This window comes from Chrysochloris asiatica, unplaced genomic scaffold (assembly GCF_000296735.1).
Source record: "Chrysochloris asiatica unplaced genomic scaffold, ChrAsi1.0 scaffold00010, whole genome shotgun sequence".
NCBI classification, from domain to species: Eukaryota; Metazoa; Chordata; class Mammalia; order Afrosoricida; family Chrysochloridae; genus Chrysochloris; species Chrysochloris asiatica.
In genome coordinates, this window is record NW_006408528.1 from 21,073,974 (window position 1) to 21,098,432 (window position 24,459).

Genomic DNA, 24,459 nt, shown 5'->3' on the forward strand with positions numbered 1-24,459 from the left:
ATGGGAAATCAAGCCTTGATTTGAAATATTGAAGGATTCTGTGGGAAAAATATTGAATGATGCATAAAGATGTACTCCATCAAAAGAAGATGGAATACACAGAGTCACTCTACCAAAAATAAATGGTTCAGGTTCAACCATTTCAAGAGGTAGCATATGATCATGAACCAACGATACTGAAGGAAGAAGTCCAAGGTACATTAAAGGCACTGGTAAAAAATAAGACTCTGTGAATTGATGTATTACAAACTGAAATCTTTCAACAACCCAGTGCAGCATTGGAGACGTTCACTAATCTATGTCAAGAAAGTGGGAATATAGCTACATGGCCAAATGATTGAAAGAAATACATATTTGTGCCCATTCCATATAGAAGTGACCGAGCAGAATACAGAAATCATAAGAATGATATTCATTCATATGGAAGGAAAGTAAAATTTTGCTAAAAATAATTTTTAAATGGCTTCAATAGTACATTGACAGAGAATTGCCAGAAGTTCAAATCAGATTTAGATGAGGATGTAGAAGGAGGGATATCATTGCTGATGTCATATGGACTTTGGCAGAAAACAGAAAATATCCAGAAGATGTTTACCTGTGCTCTACTGACTATGAAAAGGCTTTCAATTGTGTGGACCATAACAAGCACATTAAGGAGAATGAGTATTCCAGAATATGTCATTGTGCTCATGAGGAACCTGTACATAGACCAAGAGGCAGTTGTTTGAACAGAACAAGGGAACACTGAATGGCTTAAAATTAGGAAAGGTGTGCGATAAGGTTGCATTCTTTCACCATGCTTATTCAATTTCTATACTGAGCAAATAATCCTGGATTATATGAAGGCAAATGTGGCATTAGGATTGGAGGAAGACTCATTAACAACTTGAGATATGCAGATGATACAACCTTGCTTGCTGAAAGCAAAGAGGACTTAAAATACTTACTGGTGAAGATCAAACGCCACAACCTTCACTATGGGTTGTACCTCAAAGTAAACAAGAATCTTCATAACTAGACCAATAAATAACATCATGATAAATGGAGAAAAATTGAAGTTGTCAAAAACTGCATTGTCCTCAGATCAGCTATCAACACTCATGGAGGCAGCAGTTAAGATATCAAACAACGAATTTCATTAGGCAAATCTGTTGCACAAGACCTCTTTAAAGTGTTCAAGAACAAAGACGTCAGTTTGAGGATTAAGGTGCACCTGATTCAAACCATGGTATTTTCAGTAGTCTCACATGCATATGAAACTTAAACAAGGAATAAGGAAGACCACTGAAAAACTAATGCATTTGAGTTATGGTTCTGGAGAAGAATAGTTGTTGGAAGTAGTACAGCCAGAATGCGCCTTAGAAGCCAGGGTGACCAGACTTTGTCTCTTGTACTTTAGACATGTTACCAGGAGGGATCAGTCCCTGGAGAAGGGCATCATCCTTTGTAAAGTGATGTCAACTAAAAAGAAGAAGACCCTCAATGAGATGGATTGGCACTGTGACAGCTGCAGTGGGTTCAAACATAGTAAAGATTGTGAGGTTTGTGCAGGACAAGCCAGTGTTTCATTCTGTTGTGCTTAAAGTCACTATGAGTCAGAACCAATTCAACAGCATCTAACAACAATGATATATCAAAGTAAAAAAGGTCAAGTTAGAAGGACACAAGAACCAAAGGAATTTTTGTTAGATAAAGATGAGACAATATGAGTACCAAAAAGTATAATTGAGAGCAGAAAATTAAATAAAAGCATTTCTGCTACACTGTAAAAGCAGCAAAACAAAATAAAAAGTGGTCTGTCTGCAAAATCATGCCAAAAATAACTGTTTTTAAGAGACATTATAGATTGAACTGTACCCTCAAACATATGTGTTAACTTGGGTAGGCCATGATTCTTTGTATTATGTAATTATCCTCTATTTTTTTAATCAATATAATTATCCTAACATGTTGTATATCCTAACCTCTACGATGTTAATGAGGCAGGATATAATCCACAAGACTGATGCCAAGATACAGGTGCTTGTTTAGTAAATAACAAGGAGACAAAGACCTTCCCTCAAGAGCCAACAGAGAAAGAAAGCTTTCCTGTAGAGCTGGCACCCTGAACTCAAGCGTCTAGAATCCTAAACTGTCAAAGAATAAATTACTCTTTCTTAAAGCTATTACTTTTAGTGTTTCTATTATACCACTACTAGGTAACTAAGACAGGGAGTAAAGCTGAGTTAGGGACTGACAACTCAAAACTATTCAACATTTTAACTAAAGCATTAAGAAAAACACTAACAATTCTCTTAAAATTGTAAGTCCAATTTAAAAGATTTATTAAATTCCTATTAAGTAAAGGCATGTTACAATAAATCTAGTTTTTAAGAGGGTACAAGGAAGAGTTGAGGAAGCTGACTCATGGAAGGCCAGGGTAAAATGGGGTAACTACTACACAAGCACCTATAAGATGGTAATAAACTGAAACCAGAGGAATGCATGGTGAATGAGCAGCATGGACTACGAAAGAATGGCATCTACTGGTGGTTTGCAGCATTTGTGTGTATTAGTGTATTCAGTGAATAGTGAATCATTAACTCAGGGTAAAACCCATCCATAAATCAAGGTGATTTCCTTGCTGTACTAAGATCACTCCCTTATTTAAGAATCTTGCATGAGATAACTGACACTGATTAAGAGACTACATTTAAAAAAAAAAAATCCACCAAGTTCATAATTATTTTCAAAAACAAAAGAGAAAGAAAAACAAAAAAATAACAGTTTTCATTTTATCAGTAGCCATTAGAAAGAAGTAGAGGATCAGTAGCTTACTCTGAAAAATAATAATATTCTGTAGGAATTGTATTTCAAGATAACCACCAAATAGACTTAACTGATGTTCTTTCTTCCAGATGATTCCAGCTAGTAAGTGTGAAAGAAATAACAGTTGTAAGAGCACAATTTTATAAATCCTAACAAATTGATTGCTTCAGGCAACACTCACAGAGGACCAATCAGGCTACAGCCACCTGAATCCACTCTTCAATAGTAACATCAATAAAGTTGACAACCAATGTGATTCCTGAAGTGATACAATAGCAATGAAGAAAGCATCATCCATTCTTGCCAAAACATTTAAATCCAAATTTAACCCAACCCTTTAGGTCATGTAACTGAACTTCAGCTATACATCAGAAACACCTGGGAAACCTTCAAAATAATACATTTTCCTGGGTTCCACCTTTAACTCATTAAACTCTCTGAAGAGTAGACTAATTCAGATTCACACATATATTTTTAAATATTTAAAAGCTCCCTGGTGATTCTAAAGTACAAACAGGGAGTTGAATGGTACTAATCCAGAGTTAAGAGGATACAGTTCAGAGGATAGGAAGCAAAGACTTGTGTTTCTCAAAGTTCAATGTATTGACTAATAACCTGGGGATCTTGTTAAAATATATAGATTCTGATTCAGTATGCCTGAGTTGGGTCCTCAGCTGCTCCCAGAATCTCTATGAGTCAGACTAAAAGAGATATAGACCAGTAATTTCCAAAGAAATACCTTAACAGTCACATAGGTAATTAAAATTTTTCTGGTCATCACATTAAAAAGAAACATGTGAAAGTAATTCTAATAATAGACTTAATTTAACTCTATATAATCATCTCGACACATAATATAAAGTTAATCAGATAGTTCACATTCTTCATTTCTTATTATCTTGCATGAATTTACCTTACAGCATATTTCAATTCAGACTAGACACATTTCAAGTGTTCAATGGCCTCATGTGGCTAGTGGCTAAGGTACTAGACAACACAGGTACAGGAGAAAAAGTTAAATGAACCACAATGAACTAATCCAGAATATTGTTCATTCTGTAGAAAGAACTGCTAGGTAGCTGTAAATAGACAATAGCAGCAAAAGTAAAGGTGGAGGAAAGTGCTCTATTAAGAAACTTGAGAGATATAATGACCCATTATTTGGTCTTCTCAACTGCTTCATATGCTGCGGGAAGCAGTGAAAAAGAAAGATAGGATTGATGCATTTGAAAATGTGATGGTGGCAAAGAATACTGAATAAAATTGTGTCAGACTGCAAAGTCATTTGAACTGTTAAGTTGGTGGTTCAGGCTCACCAGCTGCTCCCTAGAAACCCTGTACAGTGTTGCTATGGGTCAGAATTGACTCAAGCAACCGCACTCAACAACAACAACAAATCAGAAGAATGGGAGTCCTGGTGTGGCACTGCGGGCTAATGCTCTGGACTATAAGGTTGGTTTGAACTGCAAGGTCGGCAGTTCAACCTCACCAGCTGCTCCTTGGAACCCTATACAGGGTTGCTATGAGTCAGAACCAATTCCACAGTACCTAACAACAGTTTTAGAATAATGGAGTCTTGGTGTTACACTGTATAATAAGTTGTTAAGTGCCATCGAGTCATTCCGACCCATAGCGACCATGTATAGGATTTCCGAGGAGCAGTGGTGAGCTTGAACCGCCAACCCTGCAGTTCAAACGGCTTTGCAGTCTGGCATATTGATCCATGGCACTACACGAGGACTCCAGTATTGGACTGCGAATCACAATGTTCATGGTTCAAACCCACCAGCCACTCCTTGGAAACCCTATTCAGGATTGCTATGAGACGGAATGGATTCAACAGGCCTTAACAACAAATCTGAAGAATTAACAAATCAGACTTAGGAAGAAAAACAACAAAATTGCTTCCTAAAATCAAAGATCATGAAACTTTGGTTCTCTTACTTAGGAAACATCAGAATAGACCAGTCACTAAAATAAGGGCATCTTGTTTGGTTAAAGAAGGCCAATGAAAATGAAAGAATCCCTCAATGAAATGGACACAATAATCATAGTAATGGGTTAAAGCACAAGGATCATGAAGATAGCAAAGGACGGGGCAAAGTTTCTCACTATTATACATAAGCTCAACAAGAATCACAGGGAATTCAATGACAACTGAAACTAATATAAAAACACACAATGCCAATTAGTGGGGAAACTTAATTTTTTTTTTTTTTTTACATCATCACCAAGGCTTTGTTTTCCAGATGCTGATCCTTCTTCGTTATTTACAACTTTTGCATTCCAATCACTAGTAATTATCAAGAAATACTGACTGCATGCTTAGTCAATTTCAGACTGAAGAAGTTGGCAGAATTCTTCTATGTCATCATCACTGACTTTAGTGATTGATGCATAAATTTGATGAAGAGTGGTATTAGCTGCTCTTCCTTGTAGGTTTATGGCTATTATTCCGTTACAGCATTATACTTCAAAATTGATCTTGAAATGTTCTTTTTGATGATGAATGCAATGTCATTCCTTTTCAATTTGTCATTGGTGGCATAGAAAACCATGTGACTATCAGATTCAAAGTGGCCAATAGCAATCCATTTTAATGTATTAATGCCTAAAGTATCGATGTTTGTGTTCCATTTTACTTTTAACTCTGAATTTCCCATACTTCATAATTCTATGTTCCAACTATTAATGGATGTTTGCAGCTGTTTCTCCTTATTTTGCATTGTGCCCATCAGTAAATGAAGGTCCCAAAGGCTCTAGTCCATTTGCGTCATCACAGCAACTCTACTTCGAGGAGGCAGCTTTTCCCCAGGTGTATTATGAGTGCCTTCCAACCTGAGGGGCTCATCTTCTGGCACTAAATCTGACAACATTCTGGTGGTATTCATCATGTTTCAATCTTCAATATTCTAGTGCTATCTGACAGTGTTTCATGGCTACTCATAAGCTTTTCAGTGGCTAAACATTTGGAAGTAGTCTTTTTCTCCTTCTTACAAGTGTCTTACTCTGGAAGCTCTAAATTCAGGCGGGATATGTTCAAGGTCATATTTTGGCCCTCATGGACTTGTTTTAATTTTCTTCAGTTTCAGCCTGAACTTTCTTATGAATAATTGATGGTTTATTGGAATAAAAGTCTGCCTGTGGCTTTGTTTTAGCTGACGATATGGAGCTTTAGATTTAGAGACCATCTCAAAATCAGATTTGATGAATTAGACACTAAGGACCGAAGACAGAGGAATTGTGGATGACATCAAGAACATGATACAGGAAAAAAGCAAAAAGTCACTAAGAATAAAAGGAAGAAGGTAAAGACCACAGTGGTGTAAGAAGAAACTATGAAACTTGCTCTCCAACATAGAAAAGCTAAAGCAAATCTAATAAAAAAGGAGGGGAAAAAACTGAACAAAACATTTCAAAGGGTAGCTCGAAAAGAGAAAGTCAACTATTACAATGAAATATACAAAGATCTGGAGTTAGAAAATGAAAAGGGCAGAACACAACATGCTCAGCATTTCTCAAGCTGAAAGTACTGAGTAAAAAATTCAAACCTTGATTTGCAATACTGAAGAGTTCTTTGGGAAAAATACTGAATGATGAAGAAAGCATCAAAAGACAATGGAAGAAATACAGAGAGTCACTATACCAAACAAAAATGGTCAATGTTCAATCATTTCAAGTACAAACACATAATCAAGAGCCTGTGTGTACTAAAGGACAAGTCCAAGGTACACTGAAGGCATTGGCAAAGAACTAGGCTCCAGAATTTATGGACTACAAATTGAAGTCTTTCAACAAACTGATGCAGCACTGGAGGCACTATGCCAAGAAATATGGAAGACAGCTACCTGGCCAACTGATTGGAAAAGATCCATATCTGTACCCATTTCAAATAGAGGTGATCCAATAGAATGTAGAAATCATAGGATAGTATCATCAATATGACATGAAAGTAAAATCTTGCTAAAGATAATTTTAAAATGAATGCAACAATAAACTGACAGGGAACTGCCAGAGGTTCAAGCCAGATTCCAACGAGGACATGGACACTGCTGATGTCAGATGGATATTGGTTGAAAGCAGAGAAAACCACAAAGGTGGTTTACCTGTACTTTTATTTATTGACTATGCAAAACCTTTAGAACGTGTGGATCACGAGAAGTTATGGACAACAATGTGAAGAATGAGTATTCCACACACTTAATTGTACTCTAAAGAACCTATACACAGACCAAGAGTCAGTGGTTCAAACAAAACAAGGTAATAATTAATAGTTTAAAATCAGGAAAGGTGTGTGCCAGGGTGGAATTCTTTCACCATACTTATTCAATTTGTATGTTGTTGTTGTTAAGTGCCATTGAATCACTTCTGACCCATAGCGACCCTGTATAGGGTTTTCAAGGAGCAGCTGGTGAGCTTGAACTGCTGACCTTGCAGTTTAAATGGTTTTGCAGTCTGGCGCATTAATCCACAGCATCACACCAGGATGGAGCAAATAATCCAAGAAGCTGGATTGTATAAAGATAGCATCAGGATTTGAGGAAGACTCATTAACAACCTATGATATGCAGATGATACAACCTTGCTTGCTGAAAGGATAGAAAGGAATGTTGGGAAACATGATTACAGAAAATTTGTAAGCCTGTCTTCAGCCTGTAACTGATTAAAATACCTAAAAGAGGTTCTAGAACTTACCCAGTGAAATAGGCCTCTTTCGGAGCCTTTGTACAGTATAGGACCTTAGGTGGAATCCTGAGTCCCATTCAGAACTTTATGAGGTGGGACAATCCCACTAGAAAGGGCAAGCAGACCAACCTGGAACAGCTAGAGCAACAGAAGATACATCTTCAAAGAAAGATCATCAGGAAAAAACCCAAAACAAAAATGTCAGCATGACTGGTTGCTACAAGAATAAGCAAGCTGTTCACCAGGAAGACATCAAGGCAAGCAATCAAGTTCCTTCAGGACAAACTCCCCTCTAAAACTGAAACTCAAAGGGAACACATGAACAGGCATGTAAGCTTGCTGGTGCCCACATTGGTCTACTGGTGAGTGGAAGAGGGGGAAAGGCAGCAATGAAGAAATGTGCTGAGTTCAACCACAGTCCATTGACTCCTATTGACCTGGAGATGAGAGAGAAAAGAGAAGGGTTGGTTGGTCCAAAGTGTGGTGAGGCTTGGGGACACTTGAGCCCATGGACAAGGACATAGCCACAGACGGCTATAGCTGAGAGCGAAGCATCCAGCTGATATGAATTGAGGGGAGATGCACAAGAACACCCAAACTTGCTGACAGTACCCATTTGACCTAGCCTCGATGGCTTGATAATCAGAACTCGAAAATTTTAAAAATTTTTGATGAAGGAAACATGGGTAAATTGCTACAATTTGATGAACTTGACCTATACTCATCGAGGTAGTAGCTCTAATACCAACAGAGGGAAGGATTCTTCACATCAAGTATCAATGCTATCCCCTCTGTACACAGGGTAGATAGGGACGGGCAACTTAGACACTGGATATCTAAAATGAGGGGGCAATAAAGGCACGAAGTGACTGGCTTACAAGGTTTCAAGAGGGAGTTTAGTTTAAGAGTATGGGGGTAAGAAGAGAGAGAGAAAAACAAGGTAGCCCATTAAGAAGCAAGTAAGCAAAAAGTTCATGAAAAAGAAATTCTATTATCTTTCAATTTTTTCATGAACTGTTTGAAACACACTTGCATGCCTCCCTTGTGTAGATGCATATACAAACCTACTATATGATTATTAATATATGATTATTATTGTCATTTAGAAATTAAAATTCAAAACTTAATTTTCCATTGTTTGACACATAGCATTTTGGCAAGGTAAAATAAAACATTTTAGAATCACTACTTAAAATTTTTTAGTTGAATTTACAAAGAAGTATTTAATGTTTCTATGAACTAGAGCAAAGGAAAGCCTTCTTTATCCTAGCTATGTAATACATGATCTCATTTAATGTTCATGATGGTTCCAAGGTGGAGTCTGTCTCTATTCTAACAATGAGTCACCTGAGGCTCCAGATTAATCAAGAGTGAGATAACAACTAGCATGGGTAAAGCTAGTACTTGTACACAGCCCTGATTTGCAAGAAATCTTTAGGATGTTCCAATACTACTTCACACTGATTTGTACTCTACTGCAAAAGGTTTGAATTTCAAGAGTATTCATAACATAATCAAAGAATACTAAAACAGTAATTTAAATACTAAAACAGTAATTTAAGAATACACCAAAACATTAAGAAACATATAAAAAGAATAACTTACAAGGAACTTAAATCACCGAGGGAAAGATTATTAATATAATGTACAACAAATATGACATGCCTCACATTTGTTATTATTCTTCTTCACCCTTTTTCTTCCAACATTATAAATTTTAATTTCTTCAGGGCCACAGTTTTCTTCTCAGGATTACAAATGCAATTGCAGTGCCTAAACTTTGTTTTCAGGCTTTCCAAACAATTGGTTAAAAAAAAACACAAAAAACAACTCAGAAAGCTAAGAAAAAAAACATGCTCACTTTAACCCTCAGCAGCATGACAACATTATGTTGCATTTTAAACTTGATTCTGATGAAACAGTGAACTGTGAACTTTTGTTCAGTATCCTTGAAACTGGTTGGTACCCAGCTAGATACCATGGCTATTTTTACATGAAAGTAAATCTTAAACCTGTGAACTCACAAAACAACAGTCTAGTTCTGATTGGTGACTTTATTTTTTTATTACTTGTTCTTTTAATACCGTTTTAATTGAAATCTCCTTAGAGGTATTTAAAACAATTGTAAAAATGTTAATGTAGCAGAAGTGTAACTAAAGGGGGGAGTAATTAATCTTTCATTCGGGATCAGAGGACCCTAGGACCAATCAAGAGGGAAGAGCATGAGTGAAGCGTAAGATCCTACCCAGAAAAGTTAGGACAGCAGAGACAGTGGCAGAAGTGATGCACAGAGAGAGACATAATCTTAAACCTCTAGGACCGTGGAGTTGTTGAAGGTAAAACTGCTAATCTGCCCTGTAAGCCTTCACTCATTCACAATCAAAACGAAAAAAAAAATGAAAACAATTGTAAGGTTTATTTACAAAATCAAGGAAATACATAAAAGTATGATAAATCTTGGTAGATTCTTACAAACAAAAACATTTGAGAGTTATTTGTTTCTTTTAGTTTTCAAAAAGTAAAATACAATCCACTCAAATTTAATCATTCAAATGAAAATATCCATTGAGGAAATTAAAACTTATTTCGTAATTATTCTTAAATCTATAGCATTTAGACAATCTACCTGTATCATCTAAAATATGAAAATAAAATCATTCTCAAACTTTTAATTTAAAAAGAAATAACCAGAAATCTCCATTATTTGTTTCCCATCAATTCTCAAAGCCTTGTTCTTTACCAGTGCAAATCAGTGTACGATGGACTTCTTCCTTCAGTACCACTGGCTCTTGATCATATGCTACCTCTTGAAATGGGTGAATATCAACCATTTCTTTTTGGTACACTTTTTGTATTCTTTCCATCTTCTTTTGATGGTTTTTACATTATTCAGTATTTTGCCCATGGAATCCTTTAATACTGCAAGCCAAGGCTTGATAATTTTTCTCTAGTTCTTCCAGCTTGAGAAATGCTGAGCATGTTCTTCCTTTTGGTTTTCAAACTCCAGGTCTCTGCACACTTCATTATAGTGCTTGGATCCACTATCAACTCTTATGGAAGCAGCAGTCAAGAAATCAAAAGGTGTACTGCATTAGGCAAATCTGTTGCACAAAACCTCCTTAAAGTGTTCAAGAACAAAGATGTCAGTTTGCGGAATAAAGTGCCATAGTATTTTCAAAAGCTTCAACAGCATATGAAAGTTGGACAATGAATAAGGAAGACTAGAAAAGTGATGATTTGCATTATGTGTTGGAGAAGAATATTAAAAGTACTATGGACTGTTGGAAGAATTATAGCCAGAATGTTCCTTAGAAGCCAGGATAGAAAGACTCTGTCTCTCATAATTCAGACATATAATCAGGAGCCACCAGTCCCTGGAGAAAGACATCATGCTTGGTAAAGTGGAGTGTTAGTAAAAAAAGAGGAAGACCCCCCAACAAGATAGATTGGCACAGTGGCACCAGCAATAGACTCAAGTGTCACATTGATTGTGAGGACAGGTTGGGACCAGGGAGTGCTTTGTTCTGTTGTGCATAAAGTCTCTTAAGTTAGGACTGGCTAGACAACACCTAACACCACCACCACACAGCTGAAAGCAATTCATATCAACAATATAGGAAAGACAAGAATAAGTAATTTTTAGGTGCTGTTGAGTCAGATCCGACTTTCAGCTACCGTATGTATAACAGAACAAAATAATGTCCAGTCATGCATCACCTAACAATTTTTGCTGTGTTTCATCACTCTGTTGTGGCCATAGTGTCAATTCATCTGGTTGAAGATTTTACTCTTTTTAGTTTAGCCAAGTATGATGTCTTTCTCCCAGTAACATGTACAAAGTACATGAGACAAAGTCCCTCCATCCTCATTTCTAAGGAGTATTTTGGATGCACTTCTTACAAGATAGACTTGTTCATTCTTCTAGCAGTCCTTCGTATATTCAATATTCTTCGCCAATACTATAATTCAAAGGTATAAATTCTTCTTCGGTCTTCTGTATTCACTTTCAAGCTTCCTCATGCATCTGAGATACTATGGCTTGGGTCAGGTGCACTTTAGTCCTCATACTGACATTTTCACTTTTTAACATTTTAAAGAGGTATTTTCCAGCATATCTGTCCAATGCAATAATACATCATTTGACTTTTTGACTGCTGCTTTTATGGGCTTTGAATGTGATGACAAGTAAAATGAAATTCTTGATGACCTCAATATTTTCTCCATTTATCATGATGTTACTTAATAACAGAGAACTGTAAAAAACAAGCTAAACTCAGAAGACGACCTGGAACACGGGATTCATTATTAATGTCAGATTGATCTTGGCTGAAAGCAGAGAAAACCAGATATATGTTTACCTTTGTTTTATTGACTATGCTTAGGCATTTGTGTGAATCATAACAAACTATGAATCACATTGTAAATAATGTGAACTCCAGTACACTTAATTGCTCTCCTGTGGAACAGTTCTCTTTAAACCAAAAGGCAGTTTTTGAACAGAACAAGGGGATACAGTGCAGTTTTAAATCAGGAAAGGTATGTCAGTGTTGCATCCTTTCACCTTACTTATTCACTCATATGCTGAGCTACAAATCTAAGAAGCTGGACTATGTGAAAAAGAATATGGCACCAAGACTAAGTCTCATTAAGAACCTGTAGTATGTAGACAACACGGCCTTGCCAATAAAGTAAAGAGGTCTTGCAGAACTTACTGATGAAGATCAAAGTCTTTAGTATGTAAAAGAAATATCCTTACAACTTGACCAATATTCAACATCATGATAAATGGAGAAAATAATAAAGTTGTCAAGCATTTCATTTTACTTGGATCCACAATCAGTATCCATGGAAGCAACAGTTGAGAACTCAAATGATGCACTGGACTGGGTAAATCTGCTGCAAAACACCTTTAAAGTATTAGAAAAAAAGAAAAAAGCAAGGATGTTACTTTGAGCCGTAAGGTATGCCTGACTCAAACTCAATCACCTCGTATGCATGCAAAAATGGGACAACAGACATAGAAAACCAAAGACAACTTGATGCTTTTGAATTACGGTGTTGGTGAAAAATATTAAATATAACATAGTCTGCCAGAACAAAGAAATCTGTCTTATTAGAAGTACAGACGGAATGTTCCTTGCAGGCAAGGATGGCAACCGTTCTGCTCATGTACTTTTGACATACTTTTGGTTTCAGAAGAAACCAGTCCATGGAGAAGGGCATAAGAGTGGAGGATCAGGGAAGAAGAGGAAGACCCTCAACAAGATGTTAATACAGTGACTCCAACAAAAGGCTCAAATGCATCAATCATTGTAAGTATGGCACAATGTTTCATTCCATTGTACACAGGCTTGATATAAGTTGGATTCAACTCAACGGAGTCTAACGACAACATAAATTGAGTAAGTATGATGAAAGGATGTACCCTGATACATTTCTTTCCTGATTTTAACCATGTAGTATCTCCTTTTAGTCAAACAATTACCTCTTCATTTATTTACAGCTTCTGCAAGGGTAGAATTAAGTGTTTTGGAATTCCTATTCTTCACACTGTTATTCATAATTTGTTACTATCCACACAGTCAAATGCTTTTGAGTAGTCGACAAACACACTTTTCTGGTATTCTCTGCTTTCAACCAAGATCCATCTGACATCAACAATGATATCCCTTGTTCCACATCTTCTTTTCAATTGGGTTAAATTTCTGGCAGTTCCCTGTTAACATACTGCTGCAACCATTTTAAAATTTTACTTGCCTGTAATTTTAATGATATTGCTCAATAATTTCCACATTCCACTGGATCACTCTTCTTTGCAATGGGCACTATATATGGATTTCTTCCAGTTGGTTGGTCAGGTAGGTACCTGTCTTCCAAATTTCTTAGCATAGATTAGTGAGTAATTCCAGCACTGCATTCATTTGTTAACCACTACTCGTCTGTCAGTTTACCATACTGCAGTGTATTGCATGTTCCTGTGATTTTGGAAGTTATGCCACCAGTATTTTACCAGTAGGGTCACCCATGGTGGACAGGTTTCAGATGAGCTTCCAGACTAAGACACACTAACAAGGAGAGAAGGACTACTTCCAAATATTTAGTCATTGAAAACCTTATGAATAGCAGTGAAATACTGACAGATAGCACTCGAGTATTGAATATTGAAACATGACGAAGAACACCAAAATATGGTCAGATTTAGTGCTGGAAAATGAGCCCCACAAGTTGAAAGGAACTCAAAATATGGCTGGGGAAGAGCTGTCTCCTCAAAGCAAAGTTGATCATGCTGACGTGAATGGCATAAAACTTTTGGAATCTTAATTTGCTGATGGGCATAACTCAAAATGAGGAGAAACACCTGTAAACATCCATTAATAAGCGGGACATGGAATATACGAACTATGAATCTAGGAAAACTGGAAGCTGTCAAAAGTGAAATGGGACACAAAACACTGACATCTTAGGCACTCTTGTTGTTAAGTGCTGTCAAGTCAGTTCAGCTTCATAGCAACCCTCTACAGGGTTTCCAAGGAGCAGTTGATGGGTTTGAACTGCAGACCTTGTGGTTCAAACAGACCTTGCAGTCCAGTGCTTTATCCTACAATGCCACACCAGTGAGCTGAAATGGACTAGTATTGGTCATTTTGTAGTAAACATGGTTTACTAGGCCGGGAATGACAAGTTAAAGAGAAATGGTTTATCATTCAACATTAAAAAGAACATTTTAAGATCTATCTTGACGTACAATGCTATCTGTGATGGGATAATATTTACACGCCTACAAGGAAGATCAGTTAATACAAAGATTATTCAAATTTGTGCACCAACCACTAAAGTCAGTGATGACGTAATTGAAGAAGTCTACAAACTTCTTCAGTCTGAAATTGATCAAACATGCAATTGATATGTATTAATAATTACTGGTGATCAGAATGCAAAGGTTGGAAACAAAGAGGAAACATCAGTTGTTGGAAAATATGGCCTTGGTGATACAAACAATGCTGGAGACAGCATGATAGAATTTTGCATGACCAATGACTTTTTCATTACAAATACCTTTTTTAAACAACATAAAAGATAACTACACACATGTACTTTACCAGATAGAATACACAGAAATCAAACTGAGTACATCTGTGGAAAGAGACAGTGGAAAAGCTCTATTTCTCACTAGCCAAAACAAGGCCACAGGCTAACGGTGGAAAAGACCATCAAATGCTCATATGCAAGTTAAAACTGAAGATGAAGAAAACAAAAACAAGTTCATAAGAATCAAAATATTACCTTGAACACATCCCACCTAAATTTAGATATCATCTAAAAAACATATTTGATGAATTATACACTAGTGACAGACCAGAAGAGTTACAGGATGACATAAAGAACATCATACAGGAAGAAAGCAAAAGGTCACTAAAAGGACAAGAAAGAAGAAAAAGACCAAAATGGATACCAGAAGAGACTGAAATTTGCTCTCCCGCACAGAGATGCTAAAGTAAATGGAAGAAACGAGGAAGTAAAAGAGTTGAAAAAAAAGATTTCAAAGAGCAACTCAAGAAGACAAAGTCAAATATTATAATGAAATATGCAAGAATCTGAAATTAGAAAACTAAAAGGGAAGAGCATGTTCAGCATTTTCTCAAGCTGAGGGAACTGCTGAAGAAACTCAGGCCTCACCTTGCAATACTAAAGGATTCTATGGGCAAAATATGTAGTCCTGGTGTGGCACTGTAGGATAAGCATTCAACCACAAGGTTGGTGTGAACTGCAAAGTCAGCGGTTCAAACTCACTAGCTGCTCCTCAGAAACACTACACAGGTTCGCTATGAGTCAGAACTGATTCTATGGCACTTGACAACAACAACAAAGGGTAAAACAATGAATGATGCAGAAAGCACCAATAGAAGATGGAAGGAATACACAGAGTCACTGTACCAAAATTAAATGGTTGATTTTCAATAATTTTAAGAAATAGCTTATGATCAAGAGACAATGATCCTGAAGGAAGAAATCCAAGGTACACCAACCCTTCACTTTATCAAGCATGGTGTCCTTTTCCAGGGACTGGCCTCAACTGGTAACACATACGAAGTGTGAAAGACAAAGTCTTGACATCCTCACCTCCAAGGAGCATTCTGGCTACAATTCTTCAACAAAGATTTGTTTGTTCTTCTAGCAGTATATGGCACTATTATTATTCTTCTCCAACACCATAACTAAAATGCATCAATTCTTATATGGTCTTTCTTATTCATTGTACAACTTTCGTGTGCTTATGAGGCCATTGAAAATACCCTGGCTTTCATCAGGCATACCTTAGTCTTCAAACTGATATCTCTGCTCTTGAATACATTAAAGAGGTTTTGTGCAGCAGATTTGCCTACTGCGATACGTTGTTTGAGTTCTTCAGTGCTGCTTCTAAGAGTGTTGATTGTGGATCCAAACAAAATAGTCTTTGACAGCTTCAATCTTTTCTCCATTTATCATGATGCTATTTATTGATTCATTTGTGATGATTTGGGCTTTTGGGGTTTGTTGGGTTGCTTTTTTTTTTTTTTTTTTTTAATATTGAAGTGCAATCCAAGCTGAAAGTTGTAGTCTTTGATCTTCAATAATAAATATTGTAAGTCCTCTTTGCTTTCAGGAAGCAAGGTTGCATCATCTGCACATCGCAAGCTGTTAATGGGTCTTCCTTCAATCCGGATGTCATGCTCTTCTTCATAAAATCCAACTTCTCAGATAATTTGCTGAAAGAACACAACTTGGACACACAAATTTGTTGATTTTAAACCTTTCAGTATCTGCTTCTTGGTCTATGTATAGGCTCCTTAAGAACACAATCAAATGTTCTGAAATATCCATAACTCGATGAACCACACAGCCGAAAGCATTTGCATGGTCAATGAAGTACAAGTAAACATCCTTCTGGCATTATTTGCTTACAACTAAAATCCACCTGACGTTAGCAATGATATCCCTCATTCCATGCTCTCTTCTGGATCCTACATGAATTTCCGGCAGCTCCCTGATGATGTACTACTGCAATGTTTTTTGAATTATCTTCAGAGAAATTTTATTTGCACATGATATTAATGATGTTAGATGATTTCCACATTCTGTTGGGTCACCTCTCTTTAGAATGAAAATCAATATGGATCTCTTCCAATTGGTTGGCTAGGCAACTGTCTTCCAAATTTCTTGGCAAAACTGGCAAAAATGTAAGCACCTCCAGTGCTACATTTTGTTGAAACATTTCAATGTGTATTCTGTCAACTCCTGGAGCCTTGTTTTCGCCAATGCCTTCAGTGCTGCTTTGACTTCTTCCTTCAGTGCCTTCGGGTCTTAGTCATACGCTACCTTGTGAAGTGATTGAACATCGACAATTTCTTTTTGACACAGTGACCCTGTTGTATTCATTCCATCGTTTTTGATGTTCTCTGTTTCATTCAATATGTTGCCCATGGAGTTCTTCAAAATTGCAATCCAAGGCTTGAATTTGTCTTCATTTCTTTCAGCTTGAGAAATGCTGAGCATATTCTTCCCTTTTGGTTTTCTAATTTTAGGTCATTGTAAATTTCATTATAATAATTGACTTTGTCTTATCAAGCTGCCCTTTGGAATTTCCATTCAGCGCTTTTACTTCATCATTTCTTTCATTTGCTTTAGCTCCTGTACACTCAAGAGCAAGTTTCAGGTCCTATTTTGTCTCTCATGGACCAGGTTTAATTTTCTTCAGCTTCAGCCTTTAATGGTCTGTCCCATCATCTGGCTATGGTTTTGTTTTGGTGGATGTTATTGATTTTCCCCATCGTCTCTTTCCACAGATACAATCAATAGGATTCCTGTTTATTCCATCTTATGAGGTTAATGTATATGTTGTTGAAAAAATGTATTTATTATGAATAAGTCACTGATCTTGAAAATTCTTTTATGTGATTTCCAGCATCATTTCTATCACCAATGCCATGTTTTCTACCCTTCCTCTGTTTCCAATCACCAGTTATAGTCAATGCATCTTGACTGCATATTTTATCAATTTCATGCTACAGAATTTGGCAGAATACTTCAATTTAATCATTACTGGATTTAGTGTTTGGTGCACAAATTGGAGTTTAAAGTGATATTAACTGATCTTCTTTGTAGTCGTATATGTATTATCATATCATAGACAACTCTATACTTCAAGATCTTGAAATGTTCTTTCTGATGATAAAGCTACACCATTCCTCTTGAATTTGTGTTCTGGCATAGTAAACCATATTACTGTCAGATTCAATATGACCAATATCAGACATTTTAGCTTACTAATGCTTAGAATATCTTTATTTCATTTTTGACAACTTCCAATTTTCCAAGATTCATACTTCATAATTCCATGTTCCGATTATTAATGGAGGTTTTCAGCTATTTCTCCTCATTTTGAGTTGTGCACAGTCAGCAAATAAAGGTCTCAAGAGCTTTGCTCCATTCATGACAACATGGTCAATTTTACTTACATTAGGCAGCTCTTCTCTTGACTGCTTTCCAATAGGAGAGGCTTGTCATATGGCACTACATCTGACAGTGTTCCACTACTATTCATAAGGTTTTCGGTGGTTAAACATTCAGAAGTAGTTTACCTTTTCTTCCTAGTCTTAGTCTGGAAGCACCACTGAAACATGATTACTATGGGTTACTCTGCTGGCATTTCAAACACTGGTGGCAAGGCTTCCTGCCAACACCCAAACTACCACAGTACAACAAACTGACAGACTAGGGATGGAAGGGGCCACGATATATGCAATTAAAAACTAATAATGTAAAAGGCAAGAGATAAAGAAGGAAAAGGGTAACAAAATTTACGGTGTGGTAAAATGTGGAAAATTGGTGAATCTAGGAAAGGGCATATGGGAATTCTTTGTACCATCTTTTTGATATTTCTGAAAGTCTGTAAGTTATTTCAAAATTAAAACCTTAAAAATCAACTTTTAAAATGTTAGTGTATAAAGTTTTAACCACAAATAATTAATAGATACAAGCAAGTTTGGGAAAATGGTATGTCTAGTATAAGTGGCAAGTTAAGGCATTTATACCAGAATTAAATCAATACAAGATTTCCTTTATCAAAGTTTTAACATATACAAAAAGAAGTCAGCAGTACTAAACTGAGCTTAGTGACATTTTGGCACAGCCTGGTAACAAATAACATACACTGGAACTGCAATTTGAGTAGTAATGTACCACATTTTTGCACTTAATTCAACATATCAGTATTTTAAAAAATATGCATATACTTTTGGAAAAATATGAATGAAGTTATCGCAGTTAACGTTGAGTACTACAACTAAAGGAAATGTTATTCTTCTTGTATTTTCTAATGTTTCCACAATGACCATAAATTACTTTTGTTTAACAAGATAAACAAAAAGACATTTTAAAAGAGTAACTGAAAATTAATTTAACCTTGATGGGATACTGGTCAACAGATTATTTGGAATTTTAACCCTAGGTCAAAATACAATTTTGTCTGATGTTTACATTCTGCTAAAAATTATCCAAAAGTATCTCACTTACAGCTGATCTTGAAGCTCCACAATTATATATTCTAATTGTTCCTTCTCCAATTTATGAGCCAGATCAGAATCTTCAATCCTTTGAAGTAGTATTTTATTCTGGGAGACTGATTCAGATAGTTGGTTCTCTCGAAGTCTTAAGAGTTCTTCAAGATAACCCTGGAAATACAGTATTACCAATATATAGCAACTGAAAACTTCTCATATATACCCTGAAGATCAATCCTGAATAATTTAAATGTTATTACTATCTATACTGTAATAAAGCATCTTAAAATGATCAATTTGCTAATAATGTGTTAAATAAAACAAGAAAACGTAGTATATGTTCTCTTGTTATTTAAAGCTTTTTTTTATAATTTGATAAAATGTTGCTAATTCAAGGCTAAATTAGTTTAAAACACTAATTTCTACATTCCACAACAATGATAAATAATTACATGCCTTCCAGTTTCAAAATACAGACCTAAAAATTTCAGAACTATAAATTTGAAAGCTTCCCCTATATGAAGATTTTCAGACACACACAGATATTAATACTTCAGAATTAACATGCTAATGGGACTAGTTTTGGTTAGGATTGAATGTTTAGGGACTATCTGATCTCACATTTCATTGATATCACTTACCAGCTAGGTGTCCTTGTGCAGTATTTTGCCTTTCTAAGCCACAGTTTCCACAGCTAAATAAGTGTACCTACTTGTAAAGTAAGTTCCTTAAAATTGTGCCTGGGATGAATAACTAAGCCTGGGTGCTCAGGACCATGGTCTCAGAGGACACAATGGTCAATTGGCACAACACAGTCCACAAAGACAATGCTCTACATCCTATTTTGGTGAGTAGCATCTTGGATATTAAAAGCTCATGAGCACCCTCTCCATGTACAGAAGGAAGAAGAGTGATAAGAACTGAAGATGCTAGGAATCAAGTAGTCCAATGGACGAGTGGAACATATGAACATTCGTCTCCATGGTCCTAAGATCAGAAGAAGTAGACGGTGCCCAGCTACCACTACCAACTACTCTGAATGGGGTCACATTAGAAGATACTGGATAGAGCCGCATAATGTGTGGAATAAAACTCAAAATTATTTTTTAAAAAGTTCAGGTTTACTATTCAGAAATAGACTGGAGATACATAAGACTGTGGTCTTTGACCACCCTTCAGGTCTGGAAAAGAACACACCCTCTTTCAGCCAAGCAGTAGACGTGTATATAGGGGGAACAGCAGCACTAGTAAGATATGCTCACTATGAATGATGGACCAGTCAATCATTCAAAATCTAAGGGCCAGCCTTTTTATGAAGATGGCACCAAAAGCGAAGATGGAAACCCTGCTCCTCCCAAAGCTGAGGCTAAACAAGGGCACTGAAGGCCAAGAAGGCAGTGCTAAAAGGCATCCACAGCCACACACACAAATTCTGGTGGTCCAAGACTCTCAGGCTTCGGAGGCAGCCCAAATATCCTCAAAAGAGTGTCCCCAGGAGAAACAAGCTTGGCCACTATACCATCATCAAGTTTCCTCTGACTACTGAGTCAGCCATGAAGAAGACTGAAGATAATTACACACTTGTGTTCATTGTGGATGTCAAAGCCAACAAGCATCAAATCAAACAGGCTTTGAAGAAACTTTATGACATTGACGTAGCCAAGGTCAACACCTTAATCAGGCCTGATGGAGAAACGAAGGCATATCGACTGACTCCTGACTATGATGCCTTGGATGATGCCAACAAAATTGGGATCATCTAAACTAATCATTGAACAATATCTTTGATATCCCATGAAAGTAAAGTTTTACTAAAGATAATACGGAAGTGGCTGCAAGCATACATTGACAGAGAACTTCCAGAGGTTCACGCAGGATACCGAAAAGGATGTGGAATGAGGGATATCATGTTCCATGGATCTTGGCTGAAAACAGAGAATACCAGAAAGATGTTTACCTGTGCTTTATTGATTACGTACAGGCTTTCAATTGTGTGGATCACGACAAGTTATGGACAACAAAGTGAAGTATGAGTATTCCTGAACACTTAATTGTGCTCATGAGGAATTTGTACATGGACTAAGAGGCAATTGTTCAAACTGAACATGGGAACACTGAATGGGGTTAAGAAAGGTGTGCAACAGGGTTGTATTCTTTCATCATACTTATTCAACCTGTATGCTGAGCAAATAATCCGAGAAGCTGGGTCCTATGAAGAAAAACATGGCATCAGGATTAGAGGAACAATTTGCAATATGCAGACGATACAACCTTGCTTGCTGAAAGTGAAGAGAACTCAAAATACTTACTGGTGAAAATCAAAGTGCACAGCCTTCGGTATGGATTACATCTCAATGTCAAGAATACAAAAATCCTCACCACTGGACCAATAAACAACATACTTATCAACGGAGAAAAAGATTGAAGGTGTCAAGGACTTCATTTTTCTTGGAGCAACTATCACACTCGCAGCAGTCAAGAAATCAAATGACGTATTGCATTAGGCAAATCTGTTGCACAAGACCTTTTTAAAGTGTTGAAGAGCAAAGATGTCAGCTTGAGGACTAAGGGGCACCTGACCCAAGCCATGGTATTTTCAATAACCTCATTATGCATGTGAAAGCTGGACAGTGAATAAGGAAGACCATATAAGAATTGATGTTTTTGAGTTACGGTGTTGGAAAAGAATACTGAAAGTACTATGGGCTGCCAAAAGAACAAATAGATCTGTATTGGAAGAAGTGTAGCCAGAGTGCTCCTTAGAGGCCAAGAAGGTCAAACTTCGTCTCTCATACTTTGGACATATTGTCAGGAGGGACCAGTCGCTGAAGAAGGATTTCATGTTTGGTAAGGTGGAGGGTCAGAGAAAAAGAGGAAGACCCCCAACGAGATGGAGTGGTCAAGTGGCCGCATCAATGGTTCAAGCATCCAGCATGGCCCAGGACCGGGCAATGTTTCATTCTGTTGTGCATAGGGTTGCTATGGGTCGGTACTGACTGAATGGCACCTAAAAACAACAAACTGAGTCCAGCTGACTAATTATAAATGTAAATTTTTCAAAACATTAAAATAAAAAAAAATCAAAGGGCTAACATGTACTAATGGAGAGAAGGGATGGGAAGGTGGTTGGATGGGAAATAGGGAGGAAGTGGGATGACTGTTGTTCCATGAAGCAATCACTGAAACAAAGTGTATGATTTGTTGAATGCAAAACTGATGATGTTGTCTGTAAACCTTCACTCAAGTCACAATAAAATTTTTTTTTTTTTTTTTAAATAGTCTAGAATATTGTATGCAATATATATTTATTAGCCATTATTACAGTCAAACACCTAAAAGATATGAGACTTCTTGAATTGATCCTCTGGTTTTTTAAATCCATTTATTCATTTACTATTTCTCTGTTCTTTTGCTTTGTTTTCCTGGGGAGTGGGGAGAGACTTCATTGACTTTATCTTTGAAACTAATTACATTTTTGAATGAAGAAAATCATGTTTTAATTTACAGTAGTTCTGCTTTCAAGCAGTTCCTTTTTTCAGTGCATATTAGTTGTAATATGTACTCAAACTCCTCTGAAGAAATTAATGAGAATCTTTTAAAGCACTCTTACATGTTACATTATCCTATTTATGTGTCATTAACAGTTTTAGTTATTAAAGCTTTAGGATGCATGCAAATAGTAGTTAATACTTCTCTTACTGAGCTGCTGTTCAGAACTTTCTGAAAAATTCTTTAAATTTTTTTCCAGAATAACTTTGTTTTTAACTTTTGAGATGTTAGTTTTTATAAGTGAAATATTACACCTATTTTGTTGTTGTTAAGTGCCTTTGAGTCAGTTCCAACTCATAATGACCTATGTAGGGTTTTCGAGGCTTTTAAATCTTTGCAGAAGCATAAAGTCTCATCATTCTCCTGCAGAGTGTGTGGCAAGCTTGAGCCATGGACCTTGTGGTTCTCAGTCCAGTACTTATCATACAGAGCCACCATACGTATCTTAAGAAAATGTATACCAATAAGTAAAAATGTACTGCTACTAGAGTTCCAGTTCAAATATACATAGGCTTATTCCAAACAAAACATGCTTAAACGTGTCTCTGTGATCATGGATGGCTGCAGACGAAATCTCTCAGTAATATACTTACTGCAGTATCTTCTGTTACTGGTAAATGCCATCAAGTCGGTTCCAACTCATAGCAACCCTCTATAGGGCTTCTGAGGACATCTTTTTGGGAGTAGAAAGTTTCATTATTTCTCTCACTGACCTACTAGCTGGTAGGCTCTAACCACCAATGGGGCTCGTAGTCCAGTATCTACCATATAAAGCCAACATTCGCTCTAGTCTCATTAGAGTGCCTTTTAAAAAAAGGTCCAGTCAAAATAGTATATCCTGAGGGGATCTGCTGCACTAGTTAAGGCCAACATGTCAGTTCAGAAGGTTATGGTTACTGTGTTCTGGGATTCCAAAGAGGTAATAGTAATAGATTTTATAAAAGCACACAGGACCTTCACAGGGGCCTATCATTAAGAAGTTTTAAGGAAATGCAAAACTGCATTCATGAGAAAAAAAGACTGGGAAAATGGCAACAAGAACTTTGTTTTTTCTATTTTGAGGGCAGAAAGAATTGTCCTGTAAGAATTCTGTTGGATAACCCTACTCCACCACTACAGCCCTATTTCTTTTTTGTCTCTAAACTCAATGAACATTTTATAGAAACATGATTTATTCTCTCAAGGATGACAAAACTGCCATTTTTAAATGGTGTTAACTGAAGAGCACAGAATTTTGGGGGGAAGGATTAGAGAAATAGAAACAGTTGTTTCACATTCTTATGTTTTCATCTAATAAAGGTTTCTATGATATTGTACTAATGTATTTTGGCTTCTCCTTGTATATTTATGTTTATAAATATGTACTTATATGTTTACAAACATGAGTGGAGTTCTGGTGTGGCAATGTAGTTTAAGCACTGGACTGCTAACCCCAAAGCTGGCAATTTAAACCCACCAGCTGCTCCTTGGAAACCTATTCAGGGTAGCTGTGAGTCAGAACCGACTCGATGGCACTTAACAATAACAACATAAACATTAGTAATTAAAAATACTAACCTAACCATCTCACAGATTATGAATAATTTTAGAGCCCCATACAACACTTACCTCTATTCACACTCCTCTGCTAGCTCTACAAAGACAACATCCTGAAATATGTGTTTATAATATCCTTACTTTTCTATTTTTACTATAAATGATTAACATCATAAACAATGTATTGTTTAGTTTTTCTGATTATTTCAAAACTTGGTATTTCATCTATGTGGATGTATATAGCTACAGTTCATTCACTCTAATTTTTGTATAGCATTCCATTGTACAATTAATGCAGAATTCATTTATGCATGCTCCTATTAATGGGCATGGAGTACTG

General features: G+C 36.5%; 1 protein-coding gene across 3 annotated transcripts in view; it reads right to left on the reverse strand.

Annotated features, from left to right (window-relative positions):
• RUNDC3B (RUN domain containing 3B) overlaps positions 1–24,459 on the reverse strand; it is a 183,363-nt gene that overhangs the window by 52,023 nt on the left and 106,881 nt on the right. For all 3 annotated transcript variants that reach the window (XM_006834325.1, XM_006834324.1, XM_006834323.1), the window contains one exon: positions 19,048–19,205. In XM_006834325.1, the coding sequence (XP_006834388.1) occupies positions 19,048–19,205 (158 nt within the window). The remainder of the gene's footprint in view (positions 1–19,047; positions 19,206–24,459) is intronic.